We start from the raw sequence: 15,649 nt of genomic DNA, 5'->3' as shown, positions 1-15,649 counted from the left end.
AAAGGATAATGTCCTCACAGATTCTCAAAATTAATTTCAGTGACTATATTTTCATATACATCCTTTTATCTCAAGAGACAGTCTCCTTCTGCTATCTTATACTTACTACCAGTTTTCTCTTTTCTCATTTAGGATCAACTTTCAGTCCTCTTTCTCCCTATTCTCTGAATTGTCTACTCACAAATTGAAACTCAAATAATTTTTGGAGATAAGAAGTAGTCCAACTTGTTTTAAATTACTATCTTTTTGTAAAACAAGGGATAAATGTGAAGATGGGAATTTTAAAGGATATGAGATCCCCCAAGGACAATAAATAAAAACAAGTAGAAATTCTGACTAAAATCGTATATTATCAAACTTAAGTTGACACATTAAATAAAATCAAGTTTTGCCCTAAATTAAGGTAAATGATCTGTTAGCAAATTGTTTCACATTTCACCTTAAAAATTAATCCAGTTAATGAACTCTCCACCAAAAGAGAATAAATCTTACTGCATAAATTAAAAAAAAAATTAACCCAGTTAAGAACAAATCTTGCTTCCTTAAATGAATGGCAGATGTGCCATTTTGGTAGGAAATTTAATACCAGCATGTTGTTGTTGTTAGTTGCTCTCCCGCAGATTTCAACTCATGGTGACCCCTGAGTAGCAATGCTCCACAGGGTTTTCAAGACCATGACCTTTCAGAAGCAGATAGCCAGGCTTGTCTTCCAAGGAGCCTCTGGGTGGGTCTGAACCACCAACCTTTTGGCTAGTAGCTGAGCACTTAACCATTTGCACCACCCAGGGACTCAAATACCAGTATAATACTTGAAATATTTATGCTATTTTTCTACAGTAACAAAGTAACTTTTTCACCATTTAATAATACATAATTAGACTTAAAATAAAGCTATTAAAATGAACAGAAATATGAACAACTTTCTGAGTTATGTTTACATAGTCTCAAAAGAATGACATGTATGACTCTTGTTTTAAGAAAACTTCAAATACTAAAATTTTGAGACTACAAGTCCAGTTATCTTGGGCATTTTCAACCTGAAACTTAGAAGGAGCTCATTAAAAACAGCATTTAGTACAAGCACGAGACGTGCTTTTACTTTTCGGTTTTGGAATATACACCAGAAAATAAATATTTAGCATATAACCAAAATATACCCCCCCAAAAATTATATATATAGAAATCTCATAAATTTCTATGAAGTCCCAGGGGGTCCTACATAAATATGAAAATACTGGGTATCTTCATTTTTCTACATCTAAAAAACATATCATTATGAATATAGCAACGAACTGCTACTTGTTACAAAGGAACAGATCCATCTTTATCAATTATTACTAGCATCAAATTTGGATATCAAAGAGACACTAAGAGTTAAAAGACTTAGATACTAAGATTAAGTCGGGGAATGCACATATATCCATAGTCTTTCAAGAGATTCAAGTCTCTTGCTCCATTATCCATTTCTAACTAGACAGAGAATGAATTCTTTGGTGACCCCCTAATTCAGGAAGAGTTAAAGAAGGGGAAAAAAGGAAAAAAGTTTGATTTTTCAGACAAAAAAATTCACTCTAGATAAATTTTAGCAACAATATGAAAAGCTGTGCCAATGCAAAAGTGTAAACAATGTAAATTATAAAGTCTGCTTATTAAAGGCCAACCAATGCACTGTTACCATTAAAATTCCAATGATTTAAAATTTCCTTGTATCAGATGGACCCAAATGCTCAGAACCAAAGGCTGTTTTTTGTATTCTTGTACTCCTTTTCATACTCTTGTTCCTTCACCAAAGTTCTACTGTCTACTGCACTTTATCTGATCATCAAAAAGTTTACACTATAAACATTTGGGTTAGGGGTGGGCATATAATAACTAAAGCAGAATACCCTGTTCCTACCACTGCATACACACATATTTGTAGCTAGGTCGGCATTTTAAATTTTAAACACTATCCAGTAAGAATGCTAAGATAAAATAGGTGACAAACCTGAAAGAATAGCTTCTTTCAAATATAGTAACATATGGGAGAACTTCCTGATATCATTCACCAACTCCTTGATGTAATCCGGATCAAAAACGGAGTTGGAACTTATGGACTTGAGCCCCATTTCAGAAGTCGTAACATCAGTAGACACTTGGCCTGATGCCAAAACACGTTTTTTCTTTGATTTTTTCTGTTTGTGAGCAATCATCCTTTCATATAACAGTCAGAAAAACTGAAATCCTTAAGGGGGAGGAGAAACAAACAAAGAAAAAAAATAAATGAGAAATGCAAATACTACATCAAGCAGGGGAAACATTATACTAGCCTTTCACCAACAGTCCACAGCCCACCTTAGTATTCGATTTAAAACAAAAACACCATTTTACTAATACCAGCTTTTACTTATTAAAAAAAAACCAAACCAAACCCAGGGCCGTTGAGTCGATTCCAACTCATAGCGATCCTATAAGACAGAGTAGAACTGCCCCATAGTTTCCAAGGAGCGCCTGGTGGATATGAACTGCCTAACTTTTGGTTAGCAGCGTAGCATTTAACTACTACAGCACCAGAGTTTCCTTTTACTTATTAAGTGCCAATAATCTTGACAACTCTATGATATGCGAACTACCATTCTCTTCATTTCACAAGTGAGGAACCTCAGGCTTAGAGAATTTGTTCAGGCTTTCAACTGGTAAATGGAGAAGCTGGTACTTAAACCCAGATCTGTCTTGACTCCAAAATCCATGCTCTTTATCACTTCCCTTGACCCTTCAGTTACAGTTCTTTTTTTTTTTTTTTTTTGTAATTGTTAAAGTTGTTCTGAAATGTCACTTAGTGGAACAGCACATTCTCCCTCTAGGACATCACCTTCAAAAATGAAGATAATAGTCAGCAGAAACCATGCAGGCAAGAAGGCAATGACATGACACATATAAATCCTTGAAGGAAAGAAATTGCCAGCCAAACCGTCTCTCAAATATGATGGTGAAATTAGGACATTTCCAGATAAGCAGAAATTTAGGGAATTTGCAAAAACCAAACCAAAATTACAAGAAATACTAAAGGGAGTCCTCTAGTTACAAAATTAGTAACATCAGATAACAACCCAAAACTACAACACAGGACAGAGCAACCAGGTATCAGCCCACCCAGATATCAACCCAACCAGATAAGGAAATCACAAAAATAAACCAAAGTTAAAGAGCTAAAAATAGGGAAACAGGCATGTCATTACATAAAAGATGACGACATTAAAACAAAAAAAGGGACTAAAATATGTAGTCATAGATCTTTCATATGGAGAGGAAGGTGATATAAAGAAATAAAAGATTGGTTTAAACTTAGAAAAATAGGGGTAAATATTAAGGTAACCACAAAGGAAACTAAAAATCCTACACATCAAAATGAAAAACAAGAAAAACATAGACTCAGCAAATACAGAAGCAATAACAATGAAAAAGAGGAATAGAAAATAAAGAAAAATGGCTCAGCACAGAAAATTAAGTGGAACAAAGAAACTGTCAACAACACACAAAAATAGACGTCAAAATGAAAGCTCTAAACTCATATCAACCAAAAATTACGCTGAATGTAAGTAGATTAATGTATCAACAAAGATACAGAGAGTGGCAGAATGGATTAAAAAACATGATCCGTCTATATGCTGCCTATGAAAGACACACCTTAGACTTAAAGACACAAACTAAAGCTCAAAGGATGTAAAAAATATATCAAGCAAACAACAATCAAAAAGGAGCAGGAGTGACAATATTAATTTTTGACGAAATACACTTTAAAGTAAAATCCACCACAAAGGATAAGGAAGGAAACTATGTAATGATTAAAGGGTCAATACACCAGGGGGACATAACCATTATACATACCATTTATGTACCCAACGACAGGGCTCCAAAATACATAAAACAAACTCTAACACCACTGAAAAGAGAAACAGACAGCTCCACAATAATAGTAGGAGATTTCAACACACCACTTTCGGTGAAGGACAGAGTAGCCAGAAAGAAGCTCAGTGAAGACACGAAGATCTAAATGCCTCAATCAACCAACTTGACCTCATAGACATATACAGAACCCTCTACCCAACAGCAGCCAAGTACACTTTCTTTTCCAACACACATGGAACTTTCTCCAGAACAGACCAGACATTAGGCCATAAAGCAAGCCTTAACAGATTCCAAAACATCAAAATATTACAAAACACCTTTTCTGACCATAAAGTCATAAAAGCAGAAGTCAGTAACAGAAAGAGCAAGGAAAAAAAATTAGACACATGGAAACTGAACAATGCCTTGCTTAAAAACTATTTGGTTATAGAAGAAACTACGGACGGAATAAAGAAATTCATAGAATCAAATGAGAATGAATACACATCCTACCAGGACCATTGGGACACAGAAAAAGCAGTGCTCAGAGGTCAATTTATAGCAATAAATGCACACATCCAAAAAGAAGAAAGGGCCAAAACCAAAGAATTAACCCTGCAACTTGAACAAATAGAAAGAGAACAGCAAAAGAAGCCCTTGGGCACCAGAAGAAAATAATAAAAATTAGAGAATTAAATTAGACAATAGAAAAATAATCAAAACAGTTAACAAGACCAAAAGCTGCTGCTTTAAAAAGATTAACAAAATCGATAAACCATTGGCCAGACTGACAAATGAAAAACAGAAGACTAAGTAAATAAGCTGAGTAAGAAATGAGATGGGTGATATCACAATACATCCAACTGAAATTAAAACAATCACAACAGAATACTATGAAAAATTGTACTCTAACAAATTTGAAAACCTACGGGAAATGGACAATTTCTAGAAACACACTACCTACCTAAACTAACATAAACAGAGACAGAACTAAACAAACCTGTAACAAAAGAAGAGATTAAAGAGGTAATTAAAAAACTCCCAACAAAAAAAAAAGCCCTGGCCCTAACAGCTTCACTGGAGAATTCTACCAAACTTTCAGAGAAGAGTTAACACCACTACTTCTAAAGGTATTTCAGAATAGAAAAGGATAGAATACTCCCAAACTCATTCTATGAAGCCAGCATAACCCTGATACCAAAACCAGGTAAAGACACCACAAAAAAAGAAAATTACATACCAATATCCCTCATGAGGAAACCCTGGTGGCATAACGGTTAAGTGCTACGGCTGCTAACCAAAGGTTCGGCAGTTCGAATCTGCCAGGCGCTCCTTGGAAACTCTATGGGGCAGTTCTACTCTATCCTATAGGGTTGCTATGAGTCAGAATTTGACTCGACGCCCCTGGGTTTGGTTTTTTGGTTTTATCCCTCATGAACTTAGGGGTAAAAATCCTCAACAATAGAATTCAACAACATATCAAAAAATAATTCACCTTGACCAAATGGGATTCATACCAGGTATGCAGGGATGGTTCAACATTAGAATAACAATCAATGTAATCCACCACATGAATAAACAAAAGACAAGAACGACCTGATCTTATCAATCGATGCTGAAAAGGCATCTGACAAAGTCCAACACCCATTCATGATAAAAACTCAGCAAAATGGGAACAGAAGGAAAACACCTCAACATATCAAAAGGCATTTACACAAAGTCAAAAGCCAACATCATCCTAAATAGAGTCTGAAAGGATTCCCCTTGAAAACAGGAACCAGACAAGGATGCCCTTTACCACCACTCTTATTCAACATTGTGCTGGAGGCCCTAAGCCAAAGCAATTAGGATAGAAAAAGAAATAAAGGGCATCCAAATGGGTAAGGAAGAAGTATGATATGATCTTATACAAAGAAAACCCTAAAGGATCCACAAGAAAACTACTGGAACTAGTGGAAGATTTCAGCAAAGTATCAGGATACAAGGTAAACATACAAAAATCAGCAGGATCCCTCTATACCAACAAAGAGAACCTCCAAGAGGAAATCACCAAATCAACACCATTTATAATAGCCCCCAAGAAGATAAAATACTCAGGAATAAATCTAGCCAGAGACGTAAAAGACCTATACAAAGAAAACTACAAGACACTACTGCAAGAAACCAAGAGACCTACATAAGTGAAAAACCATACCTTGCTTGTGGATAAGAAGACTCAACATTGTGAAAATGCCTATTCTACCCAAAGCGATCTACAGATACTATGCAATCCTGATTCAAATTCCAATGGCATTTTTTAATGAGATGGAGAAACAAATCACCAACTTCATATGGAAAGGGAAGAGGCCCTGGATAAGAAAAGCATTACTGAAAAAGAAAAACAAAATGGAAGGCCTCATACTACCTGATTTTAGAACCTATTATAACACCACAGTAGTCAAAATAGCCTGGTACTGGTACAACAGATACACAGACCAACGGAACAGAATTGAGAATCCAGACATAAAATCACCCATCTATGAGCAGCTGATATTTGACAAAGGTCTAAAGTCTGTTAAATGGGGAAAAGACAGTATCTTTAACACATGGCGCTGGCATAATTGGATATCCACCTGCAAAAAATTGAAACAAGACCCATACTTCACACCATGCACAGAAACTATCTCAAAACATCAAAGACCTAAATATAAAATCTAAAACGATAAAGATAATGGAAGAAAAAATAGGGACACACTAAGAGCCCTAATACATGGCATTGAAAGTATACAAAACATTACTAACAATGCACAAACACCACAAGAGAAACGAGATAACTGGGAGTTCCTAAAAATCAAACACACTGACCCAAAGACTTCACCAAAAGAGTAAAAACGCAACCTACAGACTGGGAAAAAATTTTGGGCTATGACAAATTCGATCAGCATCTAATCTCTAAAATCTACAAGATACTGCAAAACCTCAACAACAAAAAGACAAATAACTCAATTAAAAAATGGGCAAAGGATATGAACAGACACTTCACCAAAGAAGACATTCAGGAAGCTAACAGATACATGGGGAAATGCTCATGATCATTAGCCATTAGAGAAATGCAAATCAAAACTACAATGAGATACCATCTCCCCCCAATAGAGCTGGCATTCATCCAAAAAACACAAAATAGATGTTGGAAAGGTTGTGGAGAGACTTGAACACTTACACAGTGCTGGTGGGAATGTAAAATGGTACACCACTTTGGAAATAGATTTGGTGCTTCCTTAGAAAGCTAGAAATAGAACTACCATAAGATCCAGCAATCCCACTCCTCAGAATATATCCTAGAGAAATAAGAGCCTTCACATGAATACACCCATGTTCACTGCAGCACTGCTTACAATAGCAAAAAGATGGAAGCAACCAAGATGCCCATCAACGGATGAATGAATAAACAAATTATGGTATATTTACACAATGGAATATTATGCAATGATAAACAACAATGAATTTGTGAAACAACATGGAGAAATCTGAAAGGCATTACTCTGGATGAAATTAGTAGCAAAAGGACAAATGTTGTATGAGACCACTATTATAAGAACTCAAGAAAAGGTTGAAACACAGAAGAAAATATACTTTGATGGTTACCAGGGTGGGGAGGGAGGGAGAGGGATATTCACTAATTAGATAATACAGAACAATTGTTTTAGATGAAGGGAAGGACAACACACAATACAAGGGAAATCAGCACAACTGGACTAATCCAAAAGCTAAGAAGTTTCCTGAATACAACCAAACACTTTGAGGAAGAGAGTAGCAGGGGCGGGGGTCTGGGGACCATGGTTTCAGGGGGTCTGGGTCAACTGGCGTAACAAAGTGTATTAAGAAAACATCCTGTATCCCATTTTCGTGAGTGGCATCTGGGGTCTTAAAAGCTAGCAAGCAGCCATCTAAGATGCATCAATTGGTTTCAACCCACCTGGAGGAAAGGAGAATGAACACCACCAAAGACACAAGGAAAATATGCTCCCAAGAGAAAGAAAGGGCCACATAAACCAGACTCCATCAGCCTGAGACCGGAAGAACTAGATGGTGCCCGGCTACCACCAATGACTGCCTGACAGAGAACACAACAGAGAATCCCTGATGGAGTAGGAGAAAAGTGGGATGTAGAACTCAAATTCTAGTAAAAAGACCAGACTAAATGGTCTGTGACTGGAGGGAACCCAGAGGTCATGGCCCCCAGACTCTCTGTTAGCCCAAAACTAAAACCATTCCCAAAGCCAACTCTTCAGACAAAGATTAGACTGGACTATAAGACATAAAATGATACTGGTGAGGAGTGTGCTTCTTAGCCTAGTGCAGACACACGAGACTGTGGGCAATTCCTGTCTGGAGGCAAGATGAGAGAAGGCAGAGGGTGACAGGAGCTGGCTGAATGGACACAGGAAATACAGGCTGGACAGAAGGAGTGTGCTGTCACATTGCAGCGAGAACGACTAGCATCACATAACAATGTGTGTTTAAGTTTTTGTATGAGAAACTGACTTGAACTGTAAAGTTTCACTTAAAGCACAATAAATAAAGATAAAATGTGTGCTTTGAAAAGAATAAAAAGCCTTTTTTTCAGAATCCTCCATCAGGTATTATGTGGCCTTACAGCTGTTTATCATCTCTTCACTCTGGCAGGCTCATTTGTAAAGCAGGCATAACGTCCTGACAACACCTACCTCATCAGATTACTGTAAGGATTAATGAGACAATGGTTTACAAGTGTCCAGCACATAAAATAATCAATTACAGGTGATTCTCCCTAGTTACACACGAACAGACACACAAGTGTTATCAAGCCTCATGAAGAATATTTGTTTGTTTAAAATTAGATCTAAGGGTATCTACTAATCTGATTTCCCCCTATTTGGCTGAGTAAATAAATGTATGATTACTGGGGTACTATTTTTGATAAGGAAACCCTGGTGGCGTAGTGGTTAAGTGTTACGGCTGCTAACCAAAAGGTCAGCAGTTCGAATCCACCAGGCGCTCCTTGGAAACTCTATAGGGCAGTTCTACTCCGTCCTATAGGGTCGCAATGAGTCAGAATCGACTCGACGTCACTGGGTTTTTTTGGGATTTTTGATAAAGGAGCCCTGGTGGTGCAGTGTTAAGTGTTCAGCTGATAACCAAAAGGTCAGCAGTTTGAACCCACCAGCCCGTTTGTGGAAGAAAGATGCCGCAGTCTGCTTCTGTAAAGATTAAAGCTTTGGAAACCCTTTGAGGCAGTTCTACTCTGTCCTGTAAGGTTGCTATGAGTTGGAATTCACTCAAAGGCAAGTTTGTTTGTTTTTGGTAATTTCAGGATAAAACTAAAAAAACAAAAAAACAAAACCCGTTGCTGTCGAGTCAATTCTGACTCATAGTGACCCTACAGGACAGAGCAGAACTGCCGCATATGGTTTCCAAGGAGTGCCTGGTGGATTCGAACTGCTGACTTTTTGGTTATCAGCCATACCTCTTAACCACTATGCCACCAGGGTTTCCAAATTTCAGGATACTATAGTAAAAAAGACAATTTGTAAGAGTGAAAATGACTTGGATTTGAATCCTGGTTCTAATACTTTCTAGATATTTGACTTCAGTAATTTGCTTATAGGCTACAGGAAGATTATAAGGGTTCACAAAACCAAAAGATCTCATACGTGAAAATACCTAATCTCGGCACACAGTTGAACTCAAGAAAATCTTAGTTTGTTTCCTTTTCATCCAAACATTTCTCCTTTCCAGAATTAAGAATTCTGATTTTCTTTGTATCTCTAAAAATCAAAAAGGAAATGACTGGAGAAATTAAATTAGCTCACGTACTATCACTAAAATGGTTTTCAAATATTTTGTGTTGGATTATCTCAATACTTTCAAAATGGGAGAATGACTAAGGACTCCTACGAAATGCACTGCAGAACGTTTTATTTAATATTGTTTTCCAGGCACTTATTATTATATCATTTACTCTTTCCTACACTTTACCCAACTCCATAGATTTTTACTTCCTCATCTATAGCTCTCCAATCTATCCATTTCTATCTCCAATGTTACCACACTAGTATGTATTACCATTTCTTGTCTGAGCTACCGCACTAACTTCATAAGGGTCTTCCTTCATCCATTCTTGTCCCATTCCAAATACAGTGAGTTAACTTTTCAAAACATAAATATCATCATATTTCTCTGTTAAAAACCCTTCCATAGGATAAATGAGAAGCTACTGTGTCCAAGGCTCAACATTGTGAAATGTGGCTCCTACAGACCTCTGCAGTGTCATCTGAAGTCACAATTCCTGACTCTCAACACCTTTTTTTCATTCTTTCAATAGGATTGTTTCCTGTGACCCACAGTAGCGAATAATTTTACATCATGAGCCAATACACACATTAAGTATGTCACATTTGAACGTTCTGTGTGTCTGAATGTGTTTGTGTGAGGATATAATAGATTTATTTCATACAACACAGATTCTGGCTAAGTATCTATATGATGCCCTCGATGTTTTCTCTTCTACTCCACTTTGCTTTCAAAAACACTTACTGCCATCTACCATATGGATTTCATGCCTATAAATGGGTCATGACTCTATAGCTTGAAAACCAGGGCCTGTTCAGCTCAGAGGCCTGTCTATCTCTACAGTTCCTTTTGCCTGGAATAATTCTTCCCCTATGTTTACTCAGATCTCAGCTCAAAGACCATACTTCCTGGACCCTCACCCCCCGCCCCCAAAGAAACTAGAGCAGAATCTCCTCTTGGATGCTCTAAAGCATTCTATACTTTTCATCACTGCACGTATCACAGTTCAAATAGATGATTCATGTCTTCCCATCTAGACTATAATCTCCAGGAAATCAAGACCATGTCTATCTGCTAACCATGTGTTCTCTTCTTAGAGCACACTGCTTGGTGTATGAGGGATAAACTACCCAAAACTATCTGCTGAATAAATAATAAATGGGCGTTTACTTATAAAGTTTCAATTAATTTTTATAGAAACAAAAATGGACAACTCTGGGTTACTGCAGTGTTTCGAGGGGAAAATATAAATTATTTTAAAAATCTACTTCTAAAAACAGTAGTTTATAAAACAAGATACTCAAATAAAACAAGCACACAAAGCTGAGTGAAGGCAAAATTACATAAAACTGAGATCAAAGTTGAATTTCTATTGTTTCTCCACTCCTTTAAACAGGGTTCACCACACATGTTACTGTTGCCATCAAGTCCATTCTAACTCACAGTGATCCTACAGGACAGAAGAGCACTGCCCCACAGGGTTTCCAAGGCTGTAATCTTTATGGAAGCAGGCTGCCACATCTTTCTTCTATGGAGTGGCCGGTGGATTCGAACCACTGACCTTTAGGTTAAGCAGCCAAGCTCTTAACCACTGTGCCACCAGGGCTCCTCAGGATTCTCCAACACATCTCTAATCACTTTTAATGGTCCTTTATTCAATACTCTTTTGTTAATCCCAAATTATTTCTGAGAAGGTTAATTTCTACATTTAAACTAGTTTCAAACCTAACTAACATTAATCTTTCAAAAGTGTGGATAACTTCTAAAATGAAACTAGGACAACTTTTTGAGCACTATTTTTATACCCAAAAGAAAAACAAACAAAACTCAAATGCCTTGCTCAGGCAGTTCTTTTACAAGTAACTAATTAAGAAGACTGTGAATATAGCAAATCTTATCGCTTCTGTACCTTACTTAATAAAGTCATTCTTTGTAATTCTGACAGCTGTTAATTTAGATTAGCAAACTGGTCATTGACACCAGTAAAGGTATTTATAAAATTTGAAGACATATATCACGAGCAATAAAACATTTCACCTAGCTCAGAAAAAGAATTTAAGTAATTCCATGTCAAATTAGTAACCCCAAGTTACTAATGTGAAAAACGTTTCAAAAATGCTTGAACATTTTTAGTCAAGACTAAAATAATCCAGCAAAGGGGGCTAAAAAGGGTTATACTCCACCTCTAGTCAGCATTATGGCAATTAATGTGCTAATTCTGTTATACGTACTTTACAACTTCTCATATTTCAAGCTAAAAAGAGGAAACATTACAATTCAGAAAAAAGTATAAAATCAGTATAAACAATCCAAGCTTTCATAAAACTGAACTATGATATTGGAAAAGTTTGGACAATACACTTTTTCAAAACTGTAAGTACTACTTTCCCATTGTCAAAATGAATGTTCTGTAGTTGGTGGCAACATAAAATGCAGTTACTAACAGACTGCAACTTGTACTTTAATTAAATTAGATAAGAATGCATGGAGAGCATGTAGCACAGTGCCTGTCTCATCATAAGACTCAGTAAGTGTTAGCTATTATTACTAGCAGTGCTTTGTAAAATTATGTATAGTTAAGCAAGAAATGAGATGTGGCTTCATTGCAATATATCTGTAGATTGTGTGCAAGGCATACGCAACTGGAAACAACCCCAGAAACTGGAGTGACTCTGTGAAAACCTAAGAGGCTTCCAAGTGAAGTTTGAACTGTGCAAACAGGTTGCTCAGCAAAATATCTGTGAAACTCTCCTAATTCTCATGTAACTCTTCTATCTCCAAACCATCAACACTAAAAACATGTTTTACTCACTTTTCAAAGAACTCTGCATCAAACAGAAAATTACTGTACAAAATTCTCTGTATGTTTTAAATTCTAAGTAATAAGTGCATTAGAAATATAAACATTAACTTCCCAGTGCCCCGAAACAAAGCTTTTCCAAGACTTCAGTAGCCTATGTCAATCAAATGTCTTCCAATCCCACACACCATCCCCTCTCCAAAAACGTCATTATGGACTTATTTTTATTTTAGGTACTGGGCTATCTAACTGAAGTGTAAAACTGCCCCAAATCTATGCTTCACAGATTCCATTCTACTATTTTTACCTCAGGAAAAATTACCAAATACTTCAGAAATCGGCAATTTCAGCACAATTTCTGATTTAGTAAGAATCTGCTAAAAGATCTAAAAAATAAGTAACAAGAGATCATTCCTGAAGTCTTCGATTACATTTAAAGCACCCCCCAACAAAAACAAAACAGGGGCACATCAGAAACAGTTTTATTAGTAATACGCAGTAACTATAACTTCTAAAGGAAGGCATGCAATACACACACACTTCATTCCTGCGCAGTTCGAATCCAGCACGCTTGAAAAAGAGGAAGATGACTAGCCTCCCACGTCTCCACAACGTCTAGCATTCCTGGCAGGCAGGGCTCTCCCTGACCGGCCACAACTACTCATGTCAAAGAGCACGTTTCTCATCCCAGGATTTAAACACAGAGGGAAAATGGATCAACCAATTAGGACAGCAGACGACGACTGCGACGGACGAGAGATAGTGAAGGAGACTGGAGAAGGGGGAAGGGGCGCTCAGCTCTAACCTTTAGCAGGTAACAACCTTGCCCTCTGAGAAGGTATGAGAACAATTCTCCCTTAAAAGAGTAAACACAGATAAACACGGAGACACGAGGCTGGTCAGTTACTACAGCTCCACCTTGAAACGTTTCAAACTGAACTCACATATCAAAGTGAAAATAATAATAATAATAAAGCTGTCAAACTCCAAGTACCTCCACAACAGGATTGGGGCAAACCATCGAAAGTGAGGACCCTTAGAACCAAACACTTCTCAACTCAAAAGACAGAAACGAGGAGAACTCATGCATCCCAGAAACCCTAAAACCTCAGGACTGAGAACCCAACTGGGGTGAAGACTGCAACTGGGGCAGGTGGGAGAGGGACTGAGACTTTCTGGCTCTGAAGTTAGTAGTCAACAGCACAAGTTCTGGAGCAAAACTGCCTTGGGTTTCATCCTGACTGCAAATTACTAGTCTATGCACTTAGGCAGGTTTTTAACCTTTTCCCCCAGGTAAAAAAACAGGGAAAATAATCACGGACATGTCGTGAGGATTAAAGGAGTAAAGTTTTTTAGAATACGATGCAGTCTGCAGTAACCGCTCTGTTTGCTTTATGATCAAAATCTTCTGCTCCAGACCCCCGCTTCGTCCTCCCGCTCCTCCGCTCCTGCCTGCCGCACGCCCCTCGCCGCGTCCGACCCCGGCCCGCGGGGCTCGGGCCACCAACGCAGCCCGCAGCCGCCTCCCCCGGGGCCGCCGCGTGGGCCGCCCGGACCCTGGACGGCAACCGGCGGACGGCCGTACGGGGCGACCCCCGCCCGGAGCCGACGCCCACACTCACCGCGGCGCTCCATCCCGCGTCCCGGACGCGGACGCCCGCCCAGCACTTACGGCCGCCGCCGCCGAGGGCTGGAGCTCGCCGCCCCCATCCCCCACGGCCCGCGGACGCCCGGCCGAGCCACCACCGCGCCGGCCGCGGCCGCCCCGCCCCCGAGCCTCGCACCGCCCACTCGGCCGCGCTCCGCCCCCCGGGGCCCAGCCCATTGGCCCGCGCTCCCGGGGGCGGGGTTAAGCGCCCTCTGGCAGGTGGGGCGGCTGCGGGCTCTCGGGTGCTGGCTGTCAGCTGCGCCCCAGTCTGCTGATTGCCCCCCAACATTGCAGGACGTGTTAGAGCCCTGTGCGGGTGGCAGCAGGGCGGCTGGAGCGAACCTTAGGGACAAATCACCTAATGATCAGGCTTCTGAGATAATCTACATTTCTTATAAACTAATTCTTTTGATCACCTTTTCTACCTCTCTAATCCCCTTCTAACGCAATGGGAAAAAAAAAAAAAAAAAGCACCATGGAGTCTCACCATGGAAACTAATGATGGCCTGACTTGAAGTAAACGAATAAGAGAGGAAAGGAATCCTCCGGCCAAAAGGAGGATGAAGGGCACAATCCTGATTAGATCATAGGTAAGGTTTTCACAAGTAAACTTGAGGAAGTCCCTAAATATCAAACGCCCTCTTAAATTTATTTAAAACTACATTACTTTGTGCTGTATTACCAACAACTCCCCTCAATAAAATGGATTATGTTCCTGATTAATGCGGAACTGGCCATGACACTGGAACATTCAAAAGGTCCTGAGGGGAAGACAGGAAACAGCGTGATGGTGGAGGTGGTGGTGAGACAGAGACAGAAAATAACACAGGAGGGAAAGAGACAGACGTGTGAGAAGGCTGGAGAGACATCTGTGGAGACAGGAGAGAGAGATGGAAAGAACAAAGAAGACAGGGACAGACCCAGAGATACATGGAGGCAGAGAAAGAGAAAATAAGATGGAGACTGAGATAAGGAAGATAAGAGAGACAAAGAGAGGGGATAAAGAGAGAGAAACTACCCATTGATAGAGAAAGGGAAAGGGACACCTCTCACACAGTAAAACAGTTCTGGGGAAGTGAAGCCAGTTAGGCTCTAAGTTGTTACCTTGAAAACATAAACATGAGAACCATTGGCTCCTTCATCATCTTGGCTCCACAATTATTTTTCAGACTTAATTTTTTAAAACTTACCCAATAAGCCTTAAACATAACTGTACCAAAATCAAAAGCACTAGAAATAGTGAAAACAAAACAAAAATCAAAAGCACTAGAAATAGTGAAAACAAAACAAAACAAAAATCAAACCGGTTGCCATCTAGTCAATTCCTACTCATAGGGACCCAATAGAAATAGTGAAGACACCTAAAAACCAAACATGCCTTCAAATTCCAGTGGAAAAGAAGGGCATACCATGAACACTCATCCTGGAAACCAGTGATGACAGCACTGAAGGAAACCAAATGGGGCAAGAGGCCAAGATTCTGAAGGCCAAGGAGGATGGGGGCAGGGCAACCCCCAGGTAGC

General features: G+C 39.0%; 1 protein-coding gene across 3 annotated transcripts in view; it reads right to left on the bottom strand.

Annotated features, from left to right (window-relative positions):
* ARHGAP29 (Rho GTPase activating protein 29) overlaps positions 1 to 14,193 on the bottom strand; it is a 74,158-nt gene extending 59,965 nt beyond the window's left edge. For 2 of the 3 annotated variants that reach the window (XM_064282237.1, XM_064282238.1), the window contains exons 1-2: positions 14,101 to 14,193; positions 1,988 to 2,224 (exon numbers count right to left, since the gene is read on the bottom strand). In XM_064282237.1, the coding sequence (XP_064138307.1) occupies positions 1,988 to 2,192 (205 nt within the window). In that variant the 5' untranslated portion in view covers positions 2,193 to 2,224; positions 14,101 to 14,193. The remainder of the gene's footprint in view (positions 1 to 1,987; positions 2,225 to 14,100) is intronic. The other variant, XM_064282239.1, reaches the window with a different exon arrangement.
* Positions 14,194 to 15,649: the final 1,456 nt, after the last annotated feature.

Source organism: Loxodonta africana, chromosome 3 (assembly GCF_030014295.1).
Source record: "Loxodonta africana isolate mLoxAfr1 chromosome 3, mLoxAfr1.hap2, whole genome shotgun sequence".
NCBI classification, from domain to species: Eukaryota; Metazoa; Chordata; class Mammalia; order Proboscidea; family Elephantidae; genus Loxodonta; species Loxodonta africana.
This window is presented reverse-complemented; position numbering and strand designations above follow the sequence as displayed.